Source organism: Ambystoma mexicanum, chromosome 1p, assembly GCF_040938575.1.
Source record: "Ambystoma mexicanum isolate Mex_15411 chromosome 1p, UKY_AmexF1_1, whole genome shotgun sequence".
In the NCBI taxonomy this organism is placed as follows: Eukaryota; Metazoa; Chordata; class Amphibia; order Caudata; family Ambystomatidae; genus Ambystoma; species Ambystoma mexicanum.
This window is the reverse complement of record NC_090921.1, coordinates 401,588,098-401,613,905: the sequence shown is the minus strand read 5'-3', so window position 1 is coordinate 401,613,905 and position 25,808 is coordinate 401,588,098. Positions and strand designations below refer to the sequence as shown.

The window sequence follows — 25,808 nt, the reverse complement described above, 5'->3', positions numbered from 1 at the left end:
AACCAATCCAGCGCAGCTATACACCCCTGGGGCAATCCAGTTTCTTAGTATAGATGTGCAACTGATGTAATTAGAAGATCAGCGGACAACTCTGACACAGCCCACAGAATCAGGTTGCGGACCAATCTTCCGTTTTAGCTCTTCCAAGAGCATCCGGTACGATCTGCTAAAATCTCAAATAAAGCATTGCACACCATACCACTATAGATAAACCCCACCAGTAACACACTGCTGTGCTCATGGTTCTCGTAAGAATCAGCATCATACTTGTGGAAGCTATGAGGAGGTATCAGTAAAGAACTGGGCTGGTCCAGCATTTTAGAATCTTTGCCACAAGCATCCTGTGCCATGAATCTGTATTCATTGAAGGGGAAAGAGAGCTTGGATAGGTCAATGCTGGAAAGGGCCTGGAGCCATTCTACTCCTAGATAGGTTGAGTACCATGGTGCCATTACTTCTAGTCAGGATGCCAACACCTTTGTACCCCCGCAATCCCTTCTCACAGTAGAGTGAACAAGGGAGTGGGGGACGCCCATGCAGCCCTTGCCACCGAATGGAGCATTTGGTCAAACTTTTCAGCCTTTCAGAATTTTGGAATGGCCGAAAATTCAGCCAAATCTCCCATTCAGTCTTTTATTTTCTGACATTTTGGATGATTCCGTATATAGTATCTATTGATATAGTATATCTCCATCCTGATGATAAGTTATTATTTAAGCATTTACATCTATGAAAGATACCGTTGCTGGAGATCTACCATTATGTGTAAGTAACCAAGATTCCTCCCATTGTTCAATCCTCATTTTTATTCTATTTTGACAGATGTTTTTGGAGACATTTCTACATGTTTTCTACAGCACTCTTTGGAGCTTTGTTTTCACTCTAAAAAAATACATTAAATTCTAAATTCGCACAAGCTTTCTCATCTGCTGCAATGTGTTTGCTTTCTGTTTGTTGCTGCTCCCAAAATGTCATCATTGTGTTTTTACAGCCTCAAAACGGTTCATGAAAACTGGTATTTATGTATGTTTGCATTTATAAAGCGCGCCGAACCAGCAGGCATCTGGCCACTAAATCTTTGGCATTCTATTGCATTTCCCGCAATACATTGAGAAATCCAGTTATAATAAGGTAATGATTTTGCCAAAATAGGACAGTCACATGCGAATGTGAGCAAGCAGAAGGTGTCTCGCCCGCTAGTCGCCGGGGGCTCTCTCAAGTGGCCAGGGCTCAGCCATCTCCTTTGGATTCAGACCCTGGGGGTGGACCAGTGCGGGAGGATCACCTGGGTGAGGGGTCTTCAGAGAGTGGGACACCTGAGGGTGAGACGCGGTATCCCCTCCCTGTAACACCTTTACCCCATCCTACCCGATAGGATATTTAGAAACTCGACCCTTGAGCCCTCTTTCCCTTTTCAAACACTTTGACACGGACAGCCCATTCTGGAAGAAATTGTCCGACACTCTGACACCCGAGTATTGTATCTGACCGGTCCCACTACTATGGTCAGGCAAAAGTCAGGCAATTACTGGTTATCACTCACACCTGACTACCATTACCCTTCCCCACATGTAAGAGGGCAAATCAAGGAGGGCAATGCCTTTGACCTTTCCAGCGATAAACCATTGCTTTCCAGAACCCTTTAGAATAAAAAGAATAAGCCCAGGAAACCGGACTGACAAATCCTGTATTACGTGTCTGAGATACCCGGGACCCCCCTCCATGACACACCGAGTCAGGGAGGATTAGCAGCCGCTGTGGTACCATCCTTGGCTCCAAGATCAAATCAGCGCCTGAGAGACCAACACAGCCGGTGAGTTGGGGAAACCGATAAAAGATCGGTCTGTGTTGAAGTCAAGGTTGCAAGCGGCAACATTGTATAAAGAGCGCAAGAACGAAGATTGAAAAGCGTGTGATGAAAGACGCAGGAAAGCTTAATTGCTGATGGATGTTTTGAACATTTAAGGAGAAAGATATAATGCCAGTGACAGAGTGGTCCAGGACCACGTGGCTGCTCAATCGAAGGTCTCTGTAAGATATCCAGCCAAGAATTGGCAGAAAAGAAATTAAGAACATTGTGTGAAGTGAATTGAAGTTGTCCTGCGACGGTTTAAGCAAAACCCATCTCACATTCGAAAGTCTTTGATCTTTGATATCAAGAGAAAAACATAGAAAGTGAGATTACATGGTCCGATCCCTAACGAGGGAGACCAAATGTGAACTTTGTGCAAAAGGGGTCCAAGCCCGAACGAGGGAGACCAATTGTGATGATTGTGATAAAAAAGGGGTCTGAGCCCAAAGGATGGAGGCCCGTGATGAACACTGGAAGCCAGAACTTTGTGATTGTGAAATCCTGATAAGAAAGGAGGCCCTCTGCAGTAAGAGACTGTTATTAGAAAAGAAGCTTTGGCAGCAGGCCCTGAGACTTATGCTTTGAACTGTATCCTTTTGGCAGAGACGCCAGAGTGTGTGCGAAGCTCGAACGTGCCGTTTTACCCCGTCCTGAAAACACGGGCCAGGGAAACCAACTGCTCAACTATCCTGATATATAATTTCTTGAAAACATTTCTTTTTGCAAACATGGTTGTCCCACATTTTTGTATTTCGAAGATACGATTGGCAATAGGTTTATTGGGAATAGGTTTAGACTCCACTAGGACTGCATTATTATTTTTTGATAGTCGTAGCTTGCTCCCATCCTTAGAATTAGGTTTAGATAGGCATTCAACCAACCCATTGAAGTTCCATAAACACCCTTGATCCGTGATCACTTGTATCTGTCTTCACTGTTTGATACCATGCCTTTCTTACACGAAGCAAAGTACAAAATGTCTAAATTTCTGTAGCTTTATCCCATAAAGGTTCCTAGATCCATCTTGTATCCTGCCTCGTAATAACAATTGTTAATCTATATTGCCCTTTTTAGGTAAGAACACTCCTGTCAGCCAGCTGGGGACGATAGAGTTCACAAAGCCCAAAGACCCATTCCAGCCATTTGCAACGGACTCCAGTGACCTGTTCCACAATAAAAAGGGCTTCAGTGATCCATTTAGCGGAAAAGACCCCTTTGCCCCCCTATCTTCAAGTAAAGCTTCTAAAGACACTTCCATGGGTTTTGCAGACTTCAGCTCTGTAAGTTGAGTTCCTGTTCCTTGCACAATCTGTTCTGTTGATTGTAAACAAACCTCTGTTTTAAGCCAAAACCCTGCAATTTATAAGCATTGCATGTATTTATGCTCTTCCTTTATATATTGTTCTGTATTTATAAATCTTTATGAAAGACTTTCTCAATAAATGGAAAGCAAGCTGTTCGCTTTATCAGCTAAATTTGTCTCCAGGCTCTGTGTGCTTTTTAAACAATTTAGCAAAGGCTGCTGTATGTCTTCATCGAAATAATTTCTGCCATTGTTCATGTCTTGTTATGTATTAAGGTAAAGGTTATCCGCTGACAGATAACATCAAAGCTCACATTTACAACAAAAGCATGTTATGTTAGCACACTCTTTATTATTGAACACCATACCCTTTCTCAGTTTAAAGTCCCTACCGACTCTAACCTTCCCTGCATCATATTTTAAAAAAAGATGAATGGTGTGAGCCTCTATAGAAGAGGTCCTCATCTTGGAAAAAGCACCAAACATGAAAGCTACCATTTGTAATAAGCTTGGTCTTTTAACTGTGAATTAGAACATTCCCTGATAATGTGGAGCTACTTTAACTCAGTTTTAGACCGCTCGCTTACATTATGTGGGAGGGGACGGGCCTCTTAAGCAGAAGTTGCACACCTAATGTGAAGGCTCACCTTCTCCATGTACTCTACAAACGTCATAAGAATCTCTGGATAAAAAACCGTCCCGTTTCCTAACCAGAAATCCAACATCCTCCACCTTAGCGCAAGGTGGATTGGGTGTAGTAACGGAGTTTAAAAAAAAAGTAAAGACCCTAAAGAGGCCACCCACGATTGCGTGAGGAGGGGGAGAAAACAAAGTGGCAATGACATGTTGGCAGCTGAGTCGCTTTAACTGTTATCAACATTTTAGGATGTGTAACTTATGGAGAAGACAACACAACTTACACTAAAGGCAATGGATATATATCTGAATAGTGTCCTGCATTAGAGTTGGAAAACCTTGTACACCATTGATTGCCTTCATGGAAAGGGTTGTTGCGGTGGTTTCATCTTCCTTAAAACCACTATGACAATTGGCACTGTCTGCACAGAGTGCTAATATGCATGAGAGAGCCAAACTAAACTTTCATCCTGTGTAACACAGCAGAAGCATGCTTCAAAGGATCTCTTTTCTCCCGCAGATTCCTCATCTGATAGATATCCTCATCCAGCTCTGCCGCTCAGAAACCTTTTCGACAGGGGTGTAGTGGACCTCGACTCGGCCATTGATCCGTCTTGCTCGGTGCTCGATCGTCAGCTCTGGGCGTGACGTCAGGCGTTGCATGTATATACCACGTCACTATGCCTCATAACTCGGTTCCAACATGGCATTGAGTCTTCAACTCAGCGTTTCTGACTAAATCATCAAATTTTCTCTCATAAATCCACGACTGTGATGTCCATTCACTGGATTTCGGGCTTTAAAAGGTGAACCGACTGCCATTCCAAAATGTCGGTGACCGGCACGCACATTTGTCTGTGGTGTCTGAGTGTGGATCATGACACAGAGGGATGTGCGTTGTGCTCCAAAATGCAATTGAAATACATTTGTGAGCGGGCCGGAAACCTTGCTCTGGGCCGAAATCTATGGCACGGTCAGTCGTCCGGTTCTCCGAGGCTAAAACGGAAGGGGCCCACCCCCAAAAATGAGAAGGAAAACATTGGTAAAAAGCCAAAAAGCAGTCACACTGGAGGAGTCACTCTTCCTAGTCTTCGTCGTGTAGAGTGGGAAAGCATTGCCGACCCCACGCTTGCCAATCCGCCGATAACGTCGGCATCAGAGAAGCCTTCAGGCTTGATGCCGAAAAGGGCGAGTAAACAATCGATGGCTGGTCTTTCTCTGGAGCATCGAGAGGCTGACGTCCTCGGTGTCCATGTCCAAGCCTCGACGGTGCTGACGGCAGTTCCATCAGCGTCGAAAGAAAAGCCCTTGGCACCGGCTATAAGTGACAGATCTTTCACTCCGCTCTCCAGGTGGGGATTCTTTGAATCCATGTAATCAATTTCCGGCACCGACCAAGGCGCTGACCAGGGGGACATTGATTTCATGTATACGGGGTCGGGAGGTATTGATTTTTTTCAACGACAAAGCAGACCTGTTGGTATTGCCCCAAGGGTTACATGACACCAGCGCCCTGAACACGTCTCCGATGTCGAATTTCAGCAGGATCAGCCTTATATGCACCTGCATGCTAAATTTAGGACCTTGGTGGAAAGGATAGTAGACATAGGTTTGAAGTCCTCTTCAGCACCTGTTCAGGGCTACGAGCTGACAGACCTCTTGGATGAAGGTTCTGTAACTGTGCATAACATGCCACTTAATCCGGCAATTGCAGACCTCCTAGCCTCCTTGTGGCAACATCCCTGCTCCATTCCCCCGTTCCACTCTAAAACTTTACGGGGTAGTACAGGCCGGCAAGAGGAGTTCCATCTTTCCTGGCTTTCCACCCTTCTCCAGAAGGGTTTGTTGTGCAGGCAGCCACAATCACGACCAGGCATGTGGCATCCACTTCAAATCTGCCTCTGAACAGAGAGGGTAAATGTTTGAACGCAACGGCCAAGAAGGTCTTTACTTCTGGCAGCATGGCGTTAAAAGCCACCTTTGTGGCCTGTGGATTTGCAAAATGATCATTTGGTCTATGGAAAGCGATCACAAAACGCACATCCGGACCCTGGGTGACACCAGTGGACTTCTTTGACTCGAGATGTCCGGGCACTCCTTCAGGACTCATGAAGAGCAGTTCTCCGGACGGTTGGCAAACAAGACTGGCTTCCAGGGTACTTCGATGAAGAGCAGCAGTTTGCACAATGGTCCCCCGTAGCTCGGGGCGAGGTCTCCTTTCGCAGGTCCTCTCTGGATCAGTCCTTGGAAGAACACAGTAGCTTTCGGAATACAGTGAATAAATTGCAGCAGCAGGCTTCGCCTCCAGCTGGGCTTCAAGGACCATCTTCTTCTTGCTAAGTTTTGACTTCAGCTTCTGAACAAATTGGTAAGTGAGCGGTCCCGAGATATACACATCAGTCCCTCATTCACTTTGGCTGAGCCAGGCTCAGGCAGCCAATCACGTTGAAGGGCATTTATGCAGGCAGGCAGCCAATCAGGCTCACAGGCATTCAGACCTCTCACTCCACCCAGGCACCCATAACCAAAGAGTATGGGTTCGGGTAAGTACCCAGCCTTTCTCCAGCATGGGGTCTGGCATGGATTCACATGCTCATGAATATTCCCCGTCGTCAGGCTGGGAATCCTCGGTAAAGAAAAAATCAGCATCAGTTTCGTTTCTGATCTGTCTTTCTTAGTAGTAACCAATCACTGATCTCTGGGTCATACTGCCCCCAGCCAATGACTGCCCTCTCCCTAAGCCCTGCCTCTGGCAGACATCCTCAGATTTTTACTGCACGCTCAAGTTTTGGAAGTCCTCGTGTTTAGCTCTCGAGTTTTTTACTGCTTTTTCACGTTTTTTCAGGAGAATTTCTCATTTTTTCGGTTTAATCGAGCTTCAAGCTCCACCGTTTCTACTTCCGATAACGGGGACCCGTTTCGGAAATTCTTCTACGCCCCTCAAGGGTGAAGTTTTCGTCGAGTTTACACTTCTTGGAGGATTCTGGAAGATCTGCGGCCTACCTCAACGGACATGGCCCAGGACAAGGGGTGCTCGACGCCCGGATCCAAGCTGTTCAGGAACTGCCCTGGATGCAGATTATGTAACGTTTTCAAGGAGGACGAGCATTCGCGATGTCTCTACTTCCTCCATGGGGACAAGACGCACGTGGATAAGGACTGTGCGTTCTGCAAGAACCTTTCGGAACGGACCAAACAAGATCATCGTTCCCGCCTCGCCACCTGGCTGGAGAAGAGCACGGCAGGTGAGAAGGCGAAGAAGAAGTCTGAGCGGGCTTCTAAGTCCTTTGAGGGTGCCCCGGCGACGGGGGGCCCAACAGAAGGCCAAGCACCGTGAGTCTGCGGGCTCCGGGAGCGCCGAAAGGTCGGGCTCTTCGGTTGCCAAGCAGGGCGCTACTTCCCCGGCACGTTCGACCACGAGCCAGCGCTCTGGTTCGGGGAAGAGGAAGTCCGAGAACCCGGGTAGGCCGCTGGAGCAGACCTGGTCGATCTCGAAGGGGGAGCGAGGCGCTGACCCTCCCCCAAGGCGAAGGCCCAGGACGCACCTAAGGTGGTGAGGGCTTTGATCCACCCGGCTAAGGCCTCTACCGAAGTGGTCTCTGCGACCCTGGCGGAGCCGGCTGAGACTACGCCAATGGAAACGGCCTCTGGGCCCAGAGTATCCCTGCCGTCGCGGAGGGAATCCTCTTTCCAGCCCATCGCTAAGACCCCCGTGAAAGCCCCGGCTGAAAAAGGGGGGGGGGCGGTGGCCATTACAGACTCGGAATCGGCCTCTGAGGGGGAACTGGTGGAGACCGAGAAGGGCCTCAACGAAAGGTCCATAGGCCTCAACGAGAGGTTCATAAACCTCAACGAGAGGTTCGAGAAGGTTCGATCCCAGGGGACGGTCCCTGCTGACGTGATCGAAGATAGCGACGACGATGAACAGGACCCAGTGGAGCGGCCATCCCATCCGTAGCAGCCATTGCCGGAGCCCCAGGATAGCTTGGCGGCCATTTTGTTGGCAATCCAATCCTTATGTACCGAGATAAGGACGAGATTACCACGCACCCCGACGGAGGAGCCAGCACCAGGCCCGTCGGGAAGCCCTCAGAACAAGCGGAGGAGAGTCCACCCCGCTCTGCCCTCCGTGCCTGCGAGATTGGTGGACCCCTAATCCCCCTCGCCGGACCCTAGAGAGGATACAGCGATGGATACGGCGACGGGGACGGGCGATGACGGCGGCAATGACACAGCGGACATCCCGTCATCACCATCCCCCCGCGGGAGTCCCCAGCCGACGAGGTTGGTTCTTTCCACGCCATGATAACCAGGGCATCCGAGCTCTTCCAGCTCTGCCCTGAAGAACAGAAAAAGGAGGGGTTTCTGTTCCAACGACGAGAGGCTAAGAGGAAGACAGTCCTCGCGGTGCCTTTACTCGACGACATCTGGGACGAGGGGCTTGCTGTCCTCAATCCTGCCACGACACCCGCCAAGAGGGACAGGTACGAGAAGAAGTACCGAGTCCCCGATGCCGCCCCCTTGTGCTTCAGGGCCCAGCCCACGCCAGACTCGGTCGTCTCTGCAGCGGCTAAGAAGAAGGCAGTGGGCGCAGCGGCTTCAACTTCCACTTCCCCGCCGGACAACGAGGGCAAGAAGTTGGACTCTATGGGACGACGAGTCAACTCGTCGGCGGCGACGACGATTAAGGCGGCCAATGCCTTAGCGATTGTGGCCCGCTACGACAGGGAGCTCTGGTTCAAGATAGCTCCCCTGCTAGATTTCCTGCATGATGACAAAAGGGCAGAGGCCCTAGAAATTCTGCAGGAGGGCGAGGTGGCGTCGGGTCACACCATAACGGTGGCAACGGACATTGCCGATACCAGATTTCGCCAACTGGGCAACTGAGTTTGCCTCCGACGACGAGGATGGCTCAAGGCGACAGACTTTTGCCAGGACGTCCAGACCAGAGTGTTGGACATGCCGTTCGACGGCAACAACCTTTTTGGTAAGGCGGTGGATGAGTCTCTACAGGCCATCAAGACCGACTGGGAGACGGCCCGGGCCCTTGGGGTGCTTCAGCAGCGACGGCCCTTTCAGAGCCCCGGAGGCAGACAGGGGGCCTCCAAAGGATCCAGCGGTGGCTCCTCCACTTATCGCCAGGCGGCCCGCTCCTCTTCCCAGGAGGCCTACAGAGGTCGCGGCAAGCAAGGGGGTTCCCGCCGTCGTCGCCAAGGAGGCCAAGGCGGCAAGGCCGCTTCCAAGCAAGACTGACCCGGCCGGGTTGTCGGGCCCCCACCGAAGCACCGCGGTGGGAGGCCGGCTGACGAAGTTCGTCAGAGTGTGGGAGTCCATCTCCACCGATCGTTGGGTGTTGGACACCCTGGCCAACGGGCACTCCCTAGAATTCCTAAAGAAGTGCCCTCGCATTCCTCCCGTGGCCAGGAAGGAGAATCACGTCCCTCAACTGCTGTTGGAAGTAAAGGCGATGCTCAAGAAAGGTGCCATCGAGCTCGTCCCCAGGTGGCTCTGGGGCTCCGGAGTGTACTCAAGGTACTTCCTCGTCAGGAAGAAGACAGGCGGTTGGCGCCCCATCCTGGACCTGCGTCGGTTAAACAAATGCATCAAGGCGCAGAAATTCAGGATGGTCACCCTCCAGCACGTGCTGGGACAGCTGGAGGAAGGCGACTTCCTATCGTCGTTGGACCTGGAGGATGCTTACTTCCACATCCCCATTCTAGGAAGGCACAGGAAGTTCCTCAGGTTCGTGGTTCAGGGACGCCACTGCCAATTCAGAGCCCTACCGTTCGGATTAAAGTCGGCACCCAGGGTTTTCATCAAGTGCCTGGCACCAGTGGCGGCGCGGCTGCGCCTGCAGGGGATCCACGTCTACCCCTACCTGGACGACTGGCTAATCCGGGCAAGGTCAAGGGAACTCGCCGTCTATCATACGGCGAGGACCGTCCGGTTGCTCACGGAGCTGGGGTTCACCATCAACTACCCCAAATCCCACCTGGTTCCATCGCAAGTAGCACTGTTTTTGGGAGCGAAGATCGATACAGTGGAGCAATTTGCCTCCCCTTCAGAGGAGAGGACCAAGACCATCCTGGGCAAGGTGCGGCGCCTGTTAGCCACGGACGTGGCCAGGGTGAGGTCCATCAAGTCCCTTCTCGAGATGATGTCCTCATGCATCTACCTTGTGCCCCTTTGCAGACTCCGGATGCGTCCGCTACAGGAGTTCCTCGACGCCCGCTGGTTTCAGGCGAGGGGCTGCTTTGAGGACAGGATCCCTCTCGACGAAGAGTTCCGTCGGGCGATCCTATGGTGGGGCACCCGGGCTCACCTCACTACAGGCACGGACTTTCAAACCCCGGCGTTTCAGGAGACTGTAACTACGGACACCTCTCTGGAAGGTTGGGGGGCCCACATCGGAGATCTCCACGCAAGAGGCCTTTGGCTCCCGGAGTAGAGGTCTCTTCACATCAACATCTTGGAGCTCTGAGCAGTGTTCTGGGCGCTCAAGTCGTTCCTCCCGTCCCTCAAGGACAAAGTGGGGAGGATCTTCACCGACACCATCACGATGTTCTACATACGGAAGCAGGGGGGCACCAGATCCCCAGCCCTATCCAAGGAGGCCCAGGATCTGTGGCACTGGGCCGTCGCCCAGGGGATGTTTCTGGTTCCCTTCCACCTGGCAGGAATAAAAAACACCATTGCCGACTCACTCAGCAGGGAGCTGCGCTCGTGCCACGAGTGGGAACTGCGCCAGGATCAAGTGGATCGACTCTTCCAACGAGGGGGCAAATCCCAGATCGACCTGTTCGCGACGGCGACGAACTCCAAGTGCCAGAGGTTCACCAGCAGGTTCCCACAGCCGAGGAGCATGGGCGATGCTTTCTCGTTCCCTTGGGACGGCCTGTTTCTATACGCGTTCCCTCCATTGCTGTTGCTGCTCCGCCTCATCAACCAGCTCAAGAAGTTCAGGTGCAGGATGATCCTCGTCCCACCGGCGTGGCCGAGGCAGATCTGGTTCCCGGACCTTCTGGACTTGTCAACGTCCCCGCCAGTCAGGCTGCCGGCGGACACGGATCTTCTCTCCAGAGAAGGAGGCGCCATTCTCCACCACGACCCACAGTCGCTGAACTTGCAGGCCTGGCTCTTGCAGCACTAGAGTTTGGAGGGTACGATATCCCGGCTGATTGCAGAGAGGTTCTTGCAAAGGCCAGGGCGTCCTCAAGTGTTACGGGCATAAATGGAAGAGGTTCTCTGTCTGGTTTCAGGCGAGGGGCTGCTTTGAGGACAGGATCCCTCTCGACGAAGAGTTCCGTCGGGCGATCCTATGGTGGGGCACCCGGGCTCACCTCACTACAGGCACGGACTTTCAAACCCCGGCGTTTCAGGAGACTGTAACTACGGACACCTCTCTGGAAGGTTGGGGGGCCCACATCGGAGATCTCCACGCAAGAGGCCTTTGGCTCCCGGAGTAGAGGTCTCTTCACATCAACATCTTGGAGCTCTGAGCAGTGTTCTGGGCGCTCAAGTCGTTCCTCCCGTCCCTCAAGGACAAAGTGGGGAGGATCTTCACCGACACCATCACGATGTTCTACATACGGAAGCAGGGGGGCACCAGATCCCCAGCCCTATCCAAGGAGGCCCAGGATCTGTGGCACTGGGCCGTCGCCCAGGGGATGTTTCTGGTTCCCTTCCACCTGGCAGGAATAAAAAACACCATTGCCGACTCACTCAGCAGGGAGCTGCGCTCGTGCCACGAGTGGGAACTGCGCCAGGATCAAGTGGATCGACTCTTCCAACGAGGGGGCAAATCCCAGATCGACCTGTTCGCGACGGCGACGAACTCCAAGTGCCAGAGGTTCACCAGCAGGTTCCCACAGCCGAGGAGCATGGGCGATGCTTTCTCGTTCCCTTGGGACGGCCTGTTTCTATACGCGTTCCCTCCATTGCTGTTGCTGCTCCGCCTCATCAACCAGCTCAAGAAGTTCAGGTGCAGGATGATCCTCGTCCCACCGGCGTGGCCGAGGCAGATCTGGTTCCCGGACCTTCTGGACTTGTCAACGTCCCCGCCAGTCAGGCTGCCGGCGGACACGGATCTTCTCTCCAGAGAAGGAGGCGCCATTCTCCACCACGACCCACAGTCGCTGAACTTGCAGGCCTGGCTCTTGCAGCACTAGAGTTTGGAGGGTACGATATCCCGGCTGATTGCAGAGAGGTTCTTGCAAAGGCCAGGGCGTCCTCAAGTGTTACGGGCATAAATGGAAGAGGTTCTCTGTCTGGTGCAGTGCACAGAAGATTAACCCTCTGCGAATTACGGCCCCTCAAGTGCTGCCATACATGCTGTCGCTGGCCAAGGCTGGACTGGCTCACGCCTTCATAAAAATACATCTGGCTGCCATCTCCCGATATACCAGGACCACGGGAGTCCTTGTGGTCTCATCGCCTGGTGAAGGAATTTATGAAGGGACTATTCCGATCATTCCTGCCGGTGAAGGCTCCTGCCCCGGCGTGGGAGCTTAATGTGGTGCTGACCTGGCTCATGGGAGCCCCATTCGAGCCTTTGCATTCGGCGCCTTTGACGTTCCTGTCATGGAAGACAGCGTTCCTCGTGGCCATCACCTCTGCACGACGAGTGGGAGAGATTCAGGCCCTATCTTGCAAGCCTCCATACTTGACTTTTCATGACACGAGGGTGGTGCTGAGGACGCACCCCTCCTTCATGCCCAAGGTGCCATCAGACTTCCACCTCAACGAGCCCTTGGTGTTACCAGTTTTCTTTCCGTCGCCTTCGACGCCGGCCGAGAGAACTTTGCACTCGCTGGATGTAGCTAGAGCGCTGAAGTTCTACGTGGACCGCACAAAGAGTTTTCGGAAGACGTCACAACTGTTTGTGAACTTTGGGTCTGTGAATCAAGGGAAGGCTCTCTCGAAGACTTCCATTTCCAGATGGCTCTCCGGCTGCATCATGCATTGTCACCGGTTGGCAAACCGACCGCTGCCCGGCCGTCCGAGAGCCCATCAACCAGAGCGATCGCTGCTACCACGGCGTTCCTGTCTGGTGTGCCCCTGCTGGACATCTGCAGGGCTGCTATGTGGAGGTCGACACACACCTTCACAAGATTCTACTGCGTTGATCGGGACTCAAGGGAGGAGTCCAGGGTCGGCCAAGCAGTGCTGCGCAACCTGTTCGCTTAAGGTGAGCCTGGTGAGAAGGTAAGAGATGCTTAATGTTGAGTTGTTGTATTGCTTAATGTTGAGCCTGTTGCCACCTCCTGTGGTTGTGCATGTGTATACTGCTATGTATTCTTTTATTCATGAGCATGTGAATCCATGCCAGACCCCATGCTGGAGAAGGAACACGTTACTTACCTGTAACTGTTGTTCTCCAGCATGGGTCTGGCATGGATTCACATGCGAACCCCCCCACCTACCCCTCTGCAGCTCTTCACTTGGTCATACTGCCACTTGGCGTGCTACCAAATCTGAGGATGGCTGCCGGAGGCGGGGTTTAGGGAGAGGGCAGTCATTGGCTGGGGGCAGTATGACCCAGAGATCAGTGATTGGTAACTACTAAGAAAGACAGATCAGAAACGAAACTGATACTGATTTTTTCTTTACCAAGGATTCCCAGCCTGACGACGGGGAATATTCATGAGCATGTGAATCCATGCCAGACCCATGCTGGAGAACAACAGTTACAGGTAAGTGACTTGTTCCTTCCTAGAGATTTGCATAGAACAGTCCAGAATTTTGATGTGAATTGTGAGCCGCTATCTGATACTATGGTCTGGGGTAGCCCGTGTAATCTGACCACGTCTCTCAAAAACACCTCTGCAGTAATGCCTGCTGTGGGTAATCCTTTTAAGGGTGAGAAATTAGCCAATTTGCTGAATGAATCAACCGTAACCATGATGGCCGAGTACCCGTTAGAAACGGGTAAGTCTACAATGAAATCAGTGGAGATGTGTTGCCACAGACCTTATGGAGGGGTTTCCTGTTGTAGAAGACCCAGGGGTTTGCAATATGCGTACTTATTCTGTGCACATACAAGACATGAGACGACATATTTCCTGACGTCCTTTGCCATCGTGGGCCACCAGAATTGTCTAGAAACCAATTCTAAAGTGGCATTTTGTCCCTTGTGTCCTGCTAATGGTACATCATGACACCAGGCCATTGCTTGTTCTTGTAAGTCGGTCGTAGGCAGAAACAACTAACCTTCTTTGAATAACAGTTCTCCCCTTTGAGTCATACCCTTGTTTAGAGGGTCCTTTTCCTTGCTCTGGGCAGATTGTACTTGTTGCAGAAAAGTGTTAAGGGTATTAACAAACCGCTTCCCTGCTAAAAGGATCTCCTGACCCTGATAACCTCCAAAGTCTCCTTAACTGCGTGGGAGAGCATCAGCAAGAGGGTTGTCCTTTCCTGGTAAGTATGTCAGAAAAAAGTCAAACTGAGAGAAAAAATAGGCCCATCTGGCATGTCTGGAATTCCGACATTCCATCTTCTGGAGTACCTTCAGAATTTGGTGGTCAGTAGGAACCTGAAAAGGATGAATGGTTCCTTGTAATAGATGTCTCCATTCTTCGCATGTTTGCCTAATCGCCTGGAGTTCTCTTTCCAAGACAGAGTAATTTTGTTCACTTGGGCTAAGCGTACGAGAGTAGTAGGCGATGGGGTGTTCCAATCCATCCTCCTTCCTTTGTAGTAGTGCTGCCCCAATTGCACCGCCTGAAGCATCGGTTTCCACAATGAAAGGTGAGGACTGGTCTGGTTGTCTCAATATGGGAGCAGTCAAAAAAGCTGTTTTAAGTCTTTGGAAAGCTTGTTCTGTCGTTTGGTCCCAAATAAATTTAAAACCCTTCTTTAAGAGATTAGTAATGGGCAAGATGATTTCTGAAAAGTTGGGTATAAATTTACGGTAAAAGTTGACAAGACCTAAACATGTCTGTATGTCATTTACTGATGTGGGTACCGGCCATTGAGTTATTGCTTGTGTTTTGGAGGGGTCCATTTGCACACTGTCTGATGAGAGTATAAACCCTAAGGTACAGTTGTAGCTTCAAAAACACACTTCTGGGGTTTTGCCAACAGACTGTTCATTTACAACCTGTGTAGTACCTCCTGAACATGTTGGCGGTGTTCTTCCAGAGTGTTGGAAAACACGAGTATATCATCCAAACATACTATAACTGAAAAATATAGGACATCTGTAAATATTTTGTCCATAAACCGTTGGAACTGGGAGGGTGCGTTCACTAAACCAAAGGGCATGACTCTGTACTCGTAATGTCCAAGAGGTGTTCTAAAAGCCGTGTTCCACTCGTCCCCTTCACGGATTCTCAGAAGATGTTACGCTCCCCTAAGATCTAATTTGGTGAAAATTCGGGCTCCTTGGACAGCCCCTATAATGTCTTTCATCAATGGCATGGGATACCGGTCTTTTATGGTTAGACTGTTAAGTCCTCGGTAATCGATACATGGTCTTAATTCTGTCGTCCCTTTCTTTGAAATAAAAAAAAAAGGGAAGCCCCTGCGGATGAGGTGGATTCACGGATTAGTCCGTTCTTTAGATTTATGGTTAAGTATTCCTTGAGGTCCTCCTTTTCAGGTAGTGACAAAGGGAACATTCTTCCAAACGGTACTTCTGCGTCTGGAACCAGTTCGATCGTGCAATCCTCCTTTCGGTGAGGTGGAAGATTCCGTGGTTGAGTGTCTAAAAACACATCAGTATATTCTTGTATTGGTCAGGTATCAAGCTGACACTGTTTATGGATCTGTGTACCATTGTTTTTACTTTCTGCTTTGCAGGTTCTGGAATCAAACAATGTTGACAGCAGTAATGGGATTGAAATTTAAACGCTTTCTGACACCAGTCTATGCTTGGGTTGTGTCTTCGAAGCCATGGTATGCTCAAGATAATAGGAAAATGTGCTGCTCTTATCAAATCAAAGGATAGATATTCATGGTGATTGGACATCTGGACCTTTAATTCCTATGTCTCTTGAATGATGGGTCCGGAGGTTAACGGGGTACCATCAACCCCTTCAACGGGGATAGGTCGTATCTTGGAGCGCCTTGGTATCTGAAGCTCCAGGGCCCACTTATCATCCACAAAGTTGCCAGCTGCCCCACAATCCAACATGGCTAGACATTCAACAGGATTGCCAATGTTCCAGTCAATAGGAATCTTGATCACCATTAGACTATTGCTGTCAATTACAGCGGGTTGAGCCAATGCACAAGGTTTAATTGTACTTTCCCCTTCCTTTTCCCTGTTCAAGGTCGGGGTCTTTCGTTTCCCTGTCTTCTGGGAGGTACCTCGGGACAGTCCCTTAACAAATGAGTATTGGAGCCACAGTACATGCACATGATCTTTGCGTCTCTTTCGTTCGCATGCAGTAAGCGGTCCTCCTGCTATTCCTATCTGCATAGGTTCTTCAGTTGGTGTCTCTTCAGGTGTTGGGGGTAGGGCAGAGAAAGAACGGGGAATCTTTTTCTCTGCTCTACTTTCGGTCATACGGTAGTCTATCTGCAAAACCAAGGCCACTAGTTCCTGGAAAGACGCAATTCGTCTTTTAAGTCTTCATGCAGACCGCGACGGAAAATGGCCTGTTGAGCCGTCTCTGACCATCCAGCTTCGGTTGCTACTTTCTGAAAGTTGGTGACATATGTTTGTAGGTCCAAGGTTCCTTGACAAATGTCTAGTAGATTCTCAAAAGTTGAATAGAAGACTTCGGGTCTTTCAAATCTTGTTTTCAAATGTGTTACAAAGGTGCCATAGTTGTTTAAGGCTGGATCTGAAGCGGTCACCAAGGGAGTTGCCCAGGGCAGGGCGTTACCTACCATATTGGAAATCAGAAATCCCACCATAGCCCTGTCCAGCTCATATGTTTTATGGCAAAAGGTAAAATGTATTGTACAAGCATCGAGGAATTCCTTCACCTTTTTTGGGTTGCCATCAAATTTTCCACAGGGTAGGGAAATGGGAGGTAAGTCTCCCTTGGTGTCTTCTCTCTGTTGAACTTGCTGTCTCAAAGCGGCGTTGTCCGCTCTGAGGTTTTGCATTTAGAGCCTATATGGCATTGGCCATTTCCTGATATTGCTCGAGGCTAGCCATCTTCTTTTGGCTTTGCAATCTCTCAGGTTTGACAGGTTGATCAAGTACAGTGTCTACACAACTAGCCCCACTAGCCCACTCCTCACCTGATGAATCTGTTGGTGACGCAGTAGATTCGTCTGTAGAACTTTCCTTCTTCTTTTCTCTCCAGGTGGTTCTTGTGGACTTGGTTTCAATCTTGTTCTTGGATTTGAAGATAGGACGGGCTCGCCTAGAGTCCACTTTGCCAAAGAGGCTATGTGCCCGGCAGCGGGGACTCCAGGGAGCCCACCCCAAACCAGGGAAAAACCGGATGAAAAAACCCTGGTAGATCTTGATATGGATGGTAGTTGATGCAGTCCGTAGAGAAATCCAGTAAGAGTGAAGGCAAGAGTAGTATTGCCTACAAGTACCAGAATGCACTGGTTGTTGTCGTAGTAGGCGATTGCCTGTTGTCCGGTTAGAGGTCCAGCTGGCGTGCGGATAACACGCGGATATAGTGGTACACAAGGAAAGGACTGTGTGTCGGGAACACATCGCTCCAACGGTAGGGACCGCTCACAGAAAACAATGAAAGCTGGGGAACCACCTAGCACGGGAGAGAGTACAGCAATAGCAGGAAGGGCTGAGAGAGATGCAAAGAGGTTACGGCGACAGACGCCGCACAAGCGGAGAGGAAAGTAGTCCAGAACGGAAAGAGGCAAGGAGCCGTTGGAGTGGGAAGCAACCCACTAACAAACGACCAACAAGGTAGGCAGAAACCGGGAAGGGAACACAAGAGGGAGCGTAAGCAAACTTACTCGTGGAACAAAGTAAGGAAGTTGCAACGCACAGGTGCTTCTCATCTGCTGGTCTTTAAGGCGGCTAATACAGGAAGACTAGAATGCGCTGTGCGTTGCATGGAATAATTCAGTCCTTCTTCCATATCGACCATCTCCTCCATACTTTCCATGGGCGATATGTGACATCCCCCTACGTCCCCCCCCCCCCCCCCACCGGAGCCATTGTTCTCATGTCCATGAGTGCAACCCATTTATGTACTATTTGCTTATGTGAACATGTCCAAAATACGGATCTTGTGTGGGCAACACTGTACTTTATAGTTGCTCTGTAGGTATTCCAGGCCCGTTGCCCAGTCTGTGGTAAATCTTTGGCGGTCCCCCTGGATGTTATAGGTGATGCACTCCATCGCCAATAGGTACCCAGACTCTTTGGAGTCATTCTATGTTGGATGGTGGTGTTTTCTGATTCCATTTCTGGGCTATTTATAGCCATGCTGCCATTAGGAGCCCCATGAAGTTTCTTTTCTGTGTTTTCGTCAGTGTCTTGTCACTGGGACTTCACTAGCCACACATCCATACCTCTTCATTCAAATCTTCTGCACACTTAAACATCGCCTGCATTTGGGTTTTTACCTCTGTCCAAAACTGGAGTAATTTCGGGCAGTCCCACCAGATGCGTCTCCAATTCCCTTCGGCGTCGCATCCTCTCCAGCATTTATTCTGGGTGGAGCGGTACATTGTATGTAGTCTCTCGGGAGTGAAATGCCACTGCACCAGGATTTTGGTCCATCCCTCCCTTATCTGTATTGCTCTCGTCCATTTTGGGATGTTGCACCATACGTATTCCCATTGTGTTGTTGTTACTGCTTTCCCAAACGTTGTTTCCCATCTCTTCATATATTGCCACTTGACTTCTTTTTTCGTAGATGGTTGAGACAAACTTTTTCGACCCTGATTTTGTCATGAATCTATGTCTAAAAATCTCAGACCTCTGGTTGCCGCTTGCGTGATTGTCACAACCCTCGCCCAAAACCCCCTCTGGCAAACCCATTGGCCAGGTGGAGTCTGGACTCGGGCCTCTAGAGCCTGACATCCTCTTCAAAAGCCCTCATGGGGCCAGTCCTGGCGCCTACGGCGCCAGGTTATACACCATGAAAAACAATGTGCTTGGGAACTACTTTATTGTATTGTCAGCCAACATGGAGGCATCCACATAGCTTGGTTCCTAAGAACCAAGCTATGCGGTCTAGTGTTTTGGGTGTGGTAGCCTAGGGACTACATTACCTGGACTATTTTGTTGGGGCTATTTAAACCACACCCGAGCAAGACAACACGCTTCGCGTTACTTTGCAGCTTGCAACGAACGCTCACCGTGTCCAGCTATTCCCTCGAACCTCGGAGAAGCAGAACCTGCAAGGAGACAAAAGGAACATCATTAGCAGCAGCATTTTACCTGCAATCTTCATCTTTAAAAACTCTCAGCTACTGAGAATAGCTTCCTCGAATCTGCACGCCTCCCGGACAGAACGACCTGAAAGAGGAAGACAGAGGCAACATTAAAGAAAGCAGTAGAGAAATTTTACAAATTACGAACTGCTCAAAAGGCTTACCTGGCTGGTCGCCTCTCGGCTGGCACCATTCCGGACATTCCACTCGCGCTGAAGAACACCGCGACCTACAAGGAAGGAAAACACAGGTTAGCAAAGGCAAGACTTCGCAGCGCTGTGCATAGCGCTTACTTACCGCATCATAGCGCTCTTAATGCGCCATCATTTACCAGCGGGGCTCAACCAAGCCAGTTCGCCGCGCTGAAGCTCTGCATACCTAAGGGAGAAAAAAGAGACATTTTAAACAAAGAAAGGCATGCAGGATAGCAACAAAACTAAAGAACAGCAATAAGACCTATCTGAACAATATCAAACGGGCCGTCGGTGAAGTAACTGGACCGCACTCGCCCATGAAAGACAACGCGCCCATGCAAAGAAGGCAGGACGGAGAGAACGCCTAATTCTACCACAAGGTGAGGAGAGGGCGCCAGAGGGACTGAAATCCTACTGGGGTAGAGGGAGAATACATACCCCAGTCGGTCAGTCTTGAACACAGTCCTCCTGTATTTTCAGGCAGAACCTTCCCCGCAGACCACATCAGGGTAAAGCTGAGAAGCATATCGGCGAGTAACCCGGCTGGGTGGCGTCCCTGTGGATACTAGGTGAGCTTAACAGTGATCCGTGGGGAAGATAGCCAGTGATGTAGCTGATCGTATTTGTACCTGTCTTTTTCGGAAAGGCCGAGTAGCTCTTGGCAATCTGTGAAGGATCTAATCTGTTGTTCTTCGAACATATCCCCTACCTTTGGACATTCTGCCTCTTACCATTTTTTGAATGCTCCTTTCTCCATTCCGGCTGGAATTCCGGATTCCTTAGTATATGCCTGAAGGGGGCTGGATTTATTGTCAGTATTTCTTTTCTGGTTGTCCTGTTCCATATTTCCAACGATGCTTTCAGGACCTCACTTATTATTATTATTTGAACATTCTGGTGTCTGTGTTCGGGGCTAGTCCATAAGAGATTGCAGAGTCGAGAATTAGCCACTGCCCTGTCTTGTGCTTCCCATATTTTCTGGGAGGTGTCTGGGATCCATTCCTTCAGAACCCACAGCTGGGCTGCCTCATGGTATTTCCGGAAGTGCCATGCCTCCCGCCTCCTTCTACGCAGTGAGAGTCAGGCTTGAGAGTCTTGGGGGCTTTTTCTGCCTTATGTACAACAACACTGCTTTGGTGAGGGATTTAAAGAATGGAGTTGGATGTGGAGTGCTTGGAAGGAGTACAATAGTCTGGGTAGGATTGTCATTTTTATCACCGTCATCCGGCTCCACCAGGTTCCATTCAAGAAGGGGTGGAAAGTTTCCTGCGTAGAGATCTTTGTTTTTACCCCATTGTTTGCCACTTTTAATTGGAGTACCTCTGCTTGCCTGTGGACCTCTTCTCTGTTTCCGGCTAGGATTCCTGACTTCTGCTGGTTGATTTTTAGGCCTGAGATGGTGCCATAATTCTCAATTTCTCATATGAGGGGTGTTAGGGACCTCGTCGGATCTGACAAGGCCATCAGCATGTCATCTGCGTAGGCCACTGTTTTGTGCGTAATCCCTCCCATGTCTACGCCCTTATTCTCAGGGGCCTCTCTAATGCGCGCCAAGAGGGGCTCTAGGAAGATTGGCTAAAGTAGAAGGGAGAGAGGACACCCCTGCTTGGTGCCTCTTCCTATCCTTCTCTTGCTTGAGAGTTCCCCGTTTACCGCTATTCAGGCTGATGGTGTGTGGTAGTTGGCGCCAATCATCCTAATAGTCTTTTGTCATGCCCATCTTCCCCAGGATTTGGAATAGCATTGACCACTCGACTCGGTCGAACGCCTTCTCTGCGTCTATCGGCAGTAGTATGGCCGGGGTGTGGGTGTTTCCTATCTTTTCGATCAGATTGATTATCCGTCTGGTGTTGTCGTGGGTCATCCTATTGGGTATGAACCCTGATTGATCTTGGTGGATTAGTTTTGGCAGCTCCATTGTGAGTCTTGTGGCCAGGATTTTAGTGTATAGTTTGGCGTTCAGGTTGATTAGTGCGATAGGGTGGTATGAGCTCGGGGATTCAGGGTTCTTCCCTTGCTTATGGAAGACAAGAATTTTCACCTCGTTCATGGATGGCGTGATATTGGCTGTGTCTTTAAACGTATTAAATAATTCCGCTAGGAATGGGGCCAGATCTCCTGCATAAGTTTTATAGAATATTGCCGTAAATCCGTCCGGCCATGGGGCCTCATTGTTCAGTAGATCTCGGATTGCTCTGTATACCTCTTCTTCTGTAATGGGACTGTCTAGTTGTTGTTTCTCCACTTGTGTCACTGACTGGAGTGTAATCTTACTCAGATATGCGAATTGATCTTTTTCGTTAGGGTTGTTTGACGTGAATAGCTTTTGATAGAAGTCTTTGAAAATTGTTCCCATCTCCGTCATCAGAGTTCTCTTTTGACTTTGTTCATCTTTCAGTGCTTTTATTGTTTGCTTTTGTAGTTTTCCTTTTATTTGCCTCGCCAACTGTTTGTCGGCTTTATTCGCTTTCACGAAGTACCAGTGCTTCAGGTGCAGTAAGTGTTTCTCCGCTCTCTTGGTCCTGATGGATTCCAGTGGTCCCTGAACATATCTATATGCTCTCTTCACCTTCGAGGAGTGGTTGTGGGTCATTTCCTCCCATAACTCTGCACTCTTTGTTTCCAGCTCTGCTTCCCATTTACTGTTTATCTTGTCTCTTTGTGCTTTGGATGCTATTGTGACCGCGTATTATTGATTTGAAGTCCTCCCGCAGAGTGGCTTTTATTATTTCCGGCGTATCGTTGTCCTTGAAGTAGTGTACTACGCGCTCTCTAATTGCCTCTCTCATGACCGGGTGCTGGAGTATCTCCCTTGGCATCGCCCATCGCCAGAGGCTTGATTGTTTACGTAGTGTGGGGAGCGAAATCCATAAGGGAGCATGATCTGAAAGTGAGATGTTCCCCACTTCCACCTCTCGTATCTTCCCGGCGTGCTGACGTCCAGATATAATCTATCCTGGAGCTTGTGCCATGGACGTGTGAGAAGTGAGTGTATCCCGGGTCCGACCCCCTGATTTTACGCTAGGTATCCTCCAGGGCGAGCCTTTCCATGGACCTCCGGAAGGCCTTTGATGGTGTTCCATGCCACATGGATTTAGGGGTTGATCTGTCCTTGTTAGGTTCCCATGCTAGATTGAAATCTCCGGCAAGTATTATTTCCGCCTTTGCAAAGTTTTCCAGTTTATACATGCTGTCCTGTATGAATCCATCCTGTTCTGTATTGGGAGCATGGATTGTCGCCAGTGTCAGGGGAGGCCTTCAATTTTGCACATTTACGAACAGCTATCTGCCTCGTTTATCTGAGGCGGCTTCCTGAATACGTACGTTGAGGGAGTTGGCGTAGGCGATTAGTATGCCTTTTTTCTTCTCTTTGTTGCTTGCTTGGCTTTTTAGAGTGGAGTTTATCCCACTGATATTGTATGTTAGAATTTTCAGCCCCCTTATTTTAAGGTTGTGCACTGCCCTTTGTGTATCGCTTGGACTCATTTGCTTGGTTCCTTTGCCTTCCAGTGGGTGATCCCTCCCCCTCCCGCGTCCCAACTAAATCCCTCAACTTCCCCCCTTTCCCCTCCCTCCCCCCATCACTTCCCTGAGGAGGGCTCTGGACCCTATGATCGTGCCATGTCCTCTCTAACTCAGGTATAACTAGGTTGTGGGGAGTCCTAAACCCACTTAAAAGTCTCTGTGGATTCCTGGTTAGCCCCCGGCTCGTCGCCTCTGGGGGTCTACCCATGAACGCTTCTACATCTCTGCAGCTGTTTCTGTCGGTGTCCCTGGTGGTCTCCCATCTGTTTCTCTCTGGAATTCGAGTGTAGTGGTCATTAATTAGTCTCCTGGTGCTTTGTGGGGCGATTGGGTTTTGTGTTTAATGTTTTCCACCCCCTCGGGGCTCTCCGCCCTTGCGTGGATTCTCCACCCATGGCTTGTTCTCCATCTTTTCCTTGTATGTTCATAATCCTTATTCCTTCCTCGCATGTAGTGACTCTCTGTTGCTTTCCCTCCCATGTCAATAGACGGCCGAATAGGAATGTCCATTTATATATCGAAGTTGTCTCGAGATCAGTTCTTTTGTAATTGGTGCCATCTACCGGCATTTCTGAAGTGTCGTTTGCGCCAGGTCCTGGTGTAGGTGTATTTCGGTCCCATTCATTCTTATATGATCCATCGCCTTTGCTTTATGTAGGATCTGCTCCTTTTGTATGTACAACGTCATTGCGACTAGAACATCTCTTGGGCGGGCCCCTGGTTCTCACGATCTGTGCGGCCCTACTCTGTGTATTTTATCGATCGGAACCTCGACTTCTTCATCTCTGCTATTATGTCTCTGAAGACCTGTTGAACTGCTACTTTGCGGTCCTTTTCTTCCACTGTCTCAACCATATTTCTAATTCTTATGTTGGCTCTACGGGAGAGATTTTCTAGGTCCTCGCATTGTATCTCCAAGTTATGGGACAGCCTGGCCAAGCGTTCCTGTACTTCCGCATATTGCTGCGCTTCCTCGTCCAAATTCTGTACTGTTTACTCCAGTATATGAGTTCTCTCTTCCAGATTCCCTACGTCCACTTTCAGCTCCTGCACTGCCTGTTTCATCTCACCCTTCGTTGTCTCGAATTGGGTGTGCATGGAGGCCATGAATTGGTCTTGAAAGTCCCTAAACCAGGTTCTCATATCCTCTTTCGTGGTCATGTCTGCGCCTTCTTTCTCCCCTTGTACGTTCACTTCCTTCCCCTTCTGCCTTAGGATTCCCTGGCGTGTCCGTCCCCCAGAGTTGTACTAGGTCCTGATCTTGCTTCGCTTTGGTGGTTGTTGCTTGTGCCTGGCGTCCCCTGGATTTGGACATGTGTGCTGCCCAGGCTCTTGACGTGGCCCGTGGGCATTCTGATTTGACCCTGTGAGTGTTCCGCTAATTCTGGTTTCCTGCTATTTTATTTGCCTCTTTTGTGACTATCTGGCGTTTCTACGCGCTTCCTGCAGTTGTTTCGTATCTCTCCCCACTTATTTCGGTCCATGTACCTTGGGGGTTCAATGGGGTGGGGCAGGGCCCACCTCAAAAGATTCACGCTCTCTCAAGTCGATTTATATTGCCCCGGGGGGTCTCGAGTACGGTTCCCGTGGGGGGGTTTGGGGCGATCTGGGGAGCTTTGCACTCCCACCGTGACCCGGGGGTAATCTGTAGGGAGTTTTCCTAGGGTTTGTGAGTGGCCCCTGCGGGTGCTTCCCGCTCTGTCTCCTCACCTTGGGTTTTGTCGCTGGGGGTCTGCAGGCCTTTCTGTACGGTGATGCTCCAGCTGTCTCCCAGCCGGATCTAGCATGCACCTGCCCTGGGTCTCCTGGAGGGGCGGATCGTGTGTCCTTGGTCCTCTGTCTTGCTACGATCCGCTCTCTGTATGGAGTTGATAGCTTTGGAGGGAACTTTTGTTTGTTCATGATCGAACCCCTGCAGTTGCTGTGTCTCCGCTTCCTTCCATTTCCGTCCGCCCGTGCTACCACAGATGGTTTTTAGGGGGTCTGTGTTCCCCTTGTGCTGTTTTCAGTCTAGGATGATCGGGGGGCACTGCGGCACACGCTTGACTCGGCCTGGCTCGGCGTGTTCCGGTTGCTTCCTCCCTGAGGGCCACCCGGACTCCCTGCTTCGTCTCCTGGGCTGCCCTGGAGGCTGGCCCCCTTGGGCTTCACTGGAGGCTTCCGCGGGCGTTCTCTTCTATCTCCGTCCGCCCCCGCTCGTTCGCGATCTCGGGGCGCTGGACTTCTCCTTCTCCTTGGTGTGTTTGTCACTGACAGCTGTGTCTGCTGGGGGTTCGATTCTTCCCCTGTCTCGGGTCTCTCGCCCGCTCCTGGATGTGTTGCGTCAGCAGGTTCTCTCCCGGTCCTCGTCTCAGCGGGGGTCGGTCCTCTCCTCTCTGGCCTTGTGTCCGCGGCCTCGGCGGGCTTTGGCTGTTTTGCTGGCACTGCATAGCTGGAGACTCGTGCTGCGTTTAATGTTCTCTCGCCCGACCTCTAACTTCCTCTCTTTCCCTATTCGCGTCCACCAGGGTACCAACCTCTTTTGGGGCCGTGGCAACGCTTTTTGTCGTGCTTTATTGTTGCGGCCTCGAGCTGGGGGACAGAGCACCACTCACGCACGTTCGCCCGGCTCGGCTGCCATCTTGGAATCTAGTTGGAACATTTTGAATAGATTTGACGCGAGCTGTGCTACTTTGTCTGTATCTATACGGAGGCGGTTTGCCTGGCTAGAGGCCATTACCTGTATACAGAGGAGGGAGTGAGGGGCTACGTGTGATGCTTGCCAGGAAAGCTTCATCCAGTTATGATCTCTTTTATTGGACACTGTAACCTCCAAACCCAATATCAATGGCTCCAACTCTCTTGAAACAAAGATGTAATCGTGAATCGATTCCTGCCTACCCCTTTTCCGTGTCGGATGGCAGACTGTCAGTTTCAAAATGTCCGTTAGCCATATGAAGGTCCCGACTTTTTACAAACTGACACCAGAGCCTAGTTTTTCTGT

General features: G+C 50.2%; 1 protein-coding gene across 10 annotated transcripts in view; it reads left to right on the top strand.

Annotated features, from left to right (window-relative positions):
• The window catches only part of EPS15L1 (epidermal growth factor receptor pathway substrate 15 like 1), a 2,005,341-nt gene that overhangs the window by 1,596,450 nt on the left and 383,083 nt on the right, over window positions 1-25,808 (top strand). For 9 of the 10 annotated variants that reach the window (XM_069649173.1, XM_069649176.1, XM_069649175.1 and 6 more), the window contains one exon: window positions 2,927-3,132. In XM_069649173.1, the coding sequence (XP_069505274.1) occupies window positions 2,927-3,132 (206 nt within the window). Of the gene's footprint in view, window positions 1-2,926; window positions 3,328-25,808 lie in introns of those variants that run through there. The other variant, XM_069649180.1, reaches the window with a different exon arrangement.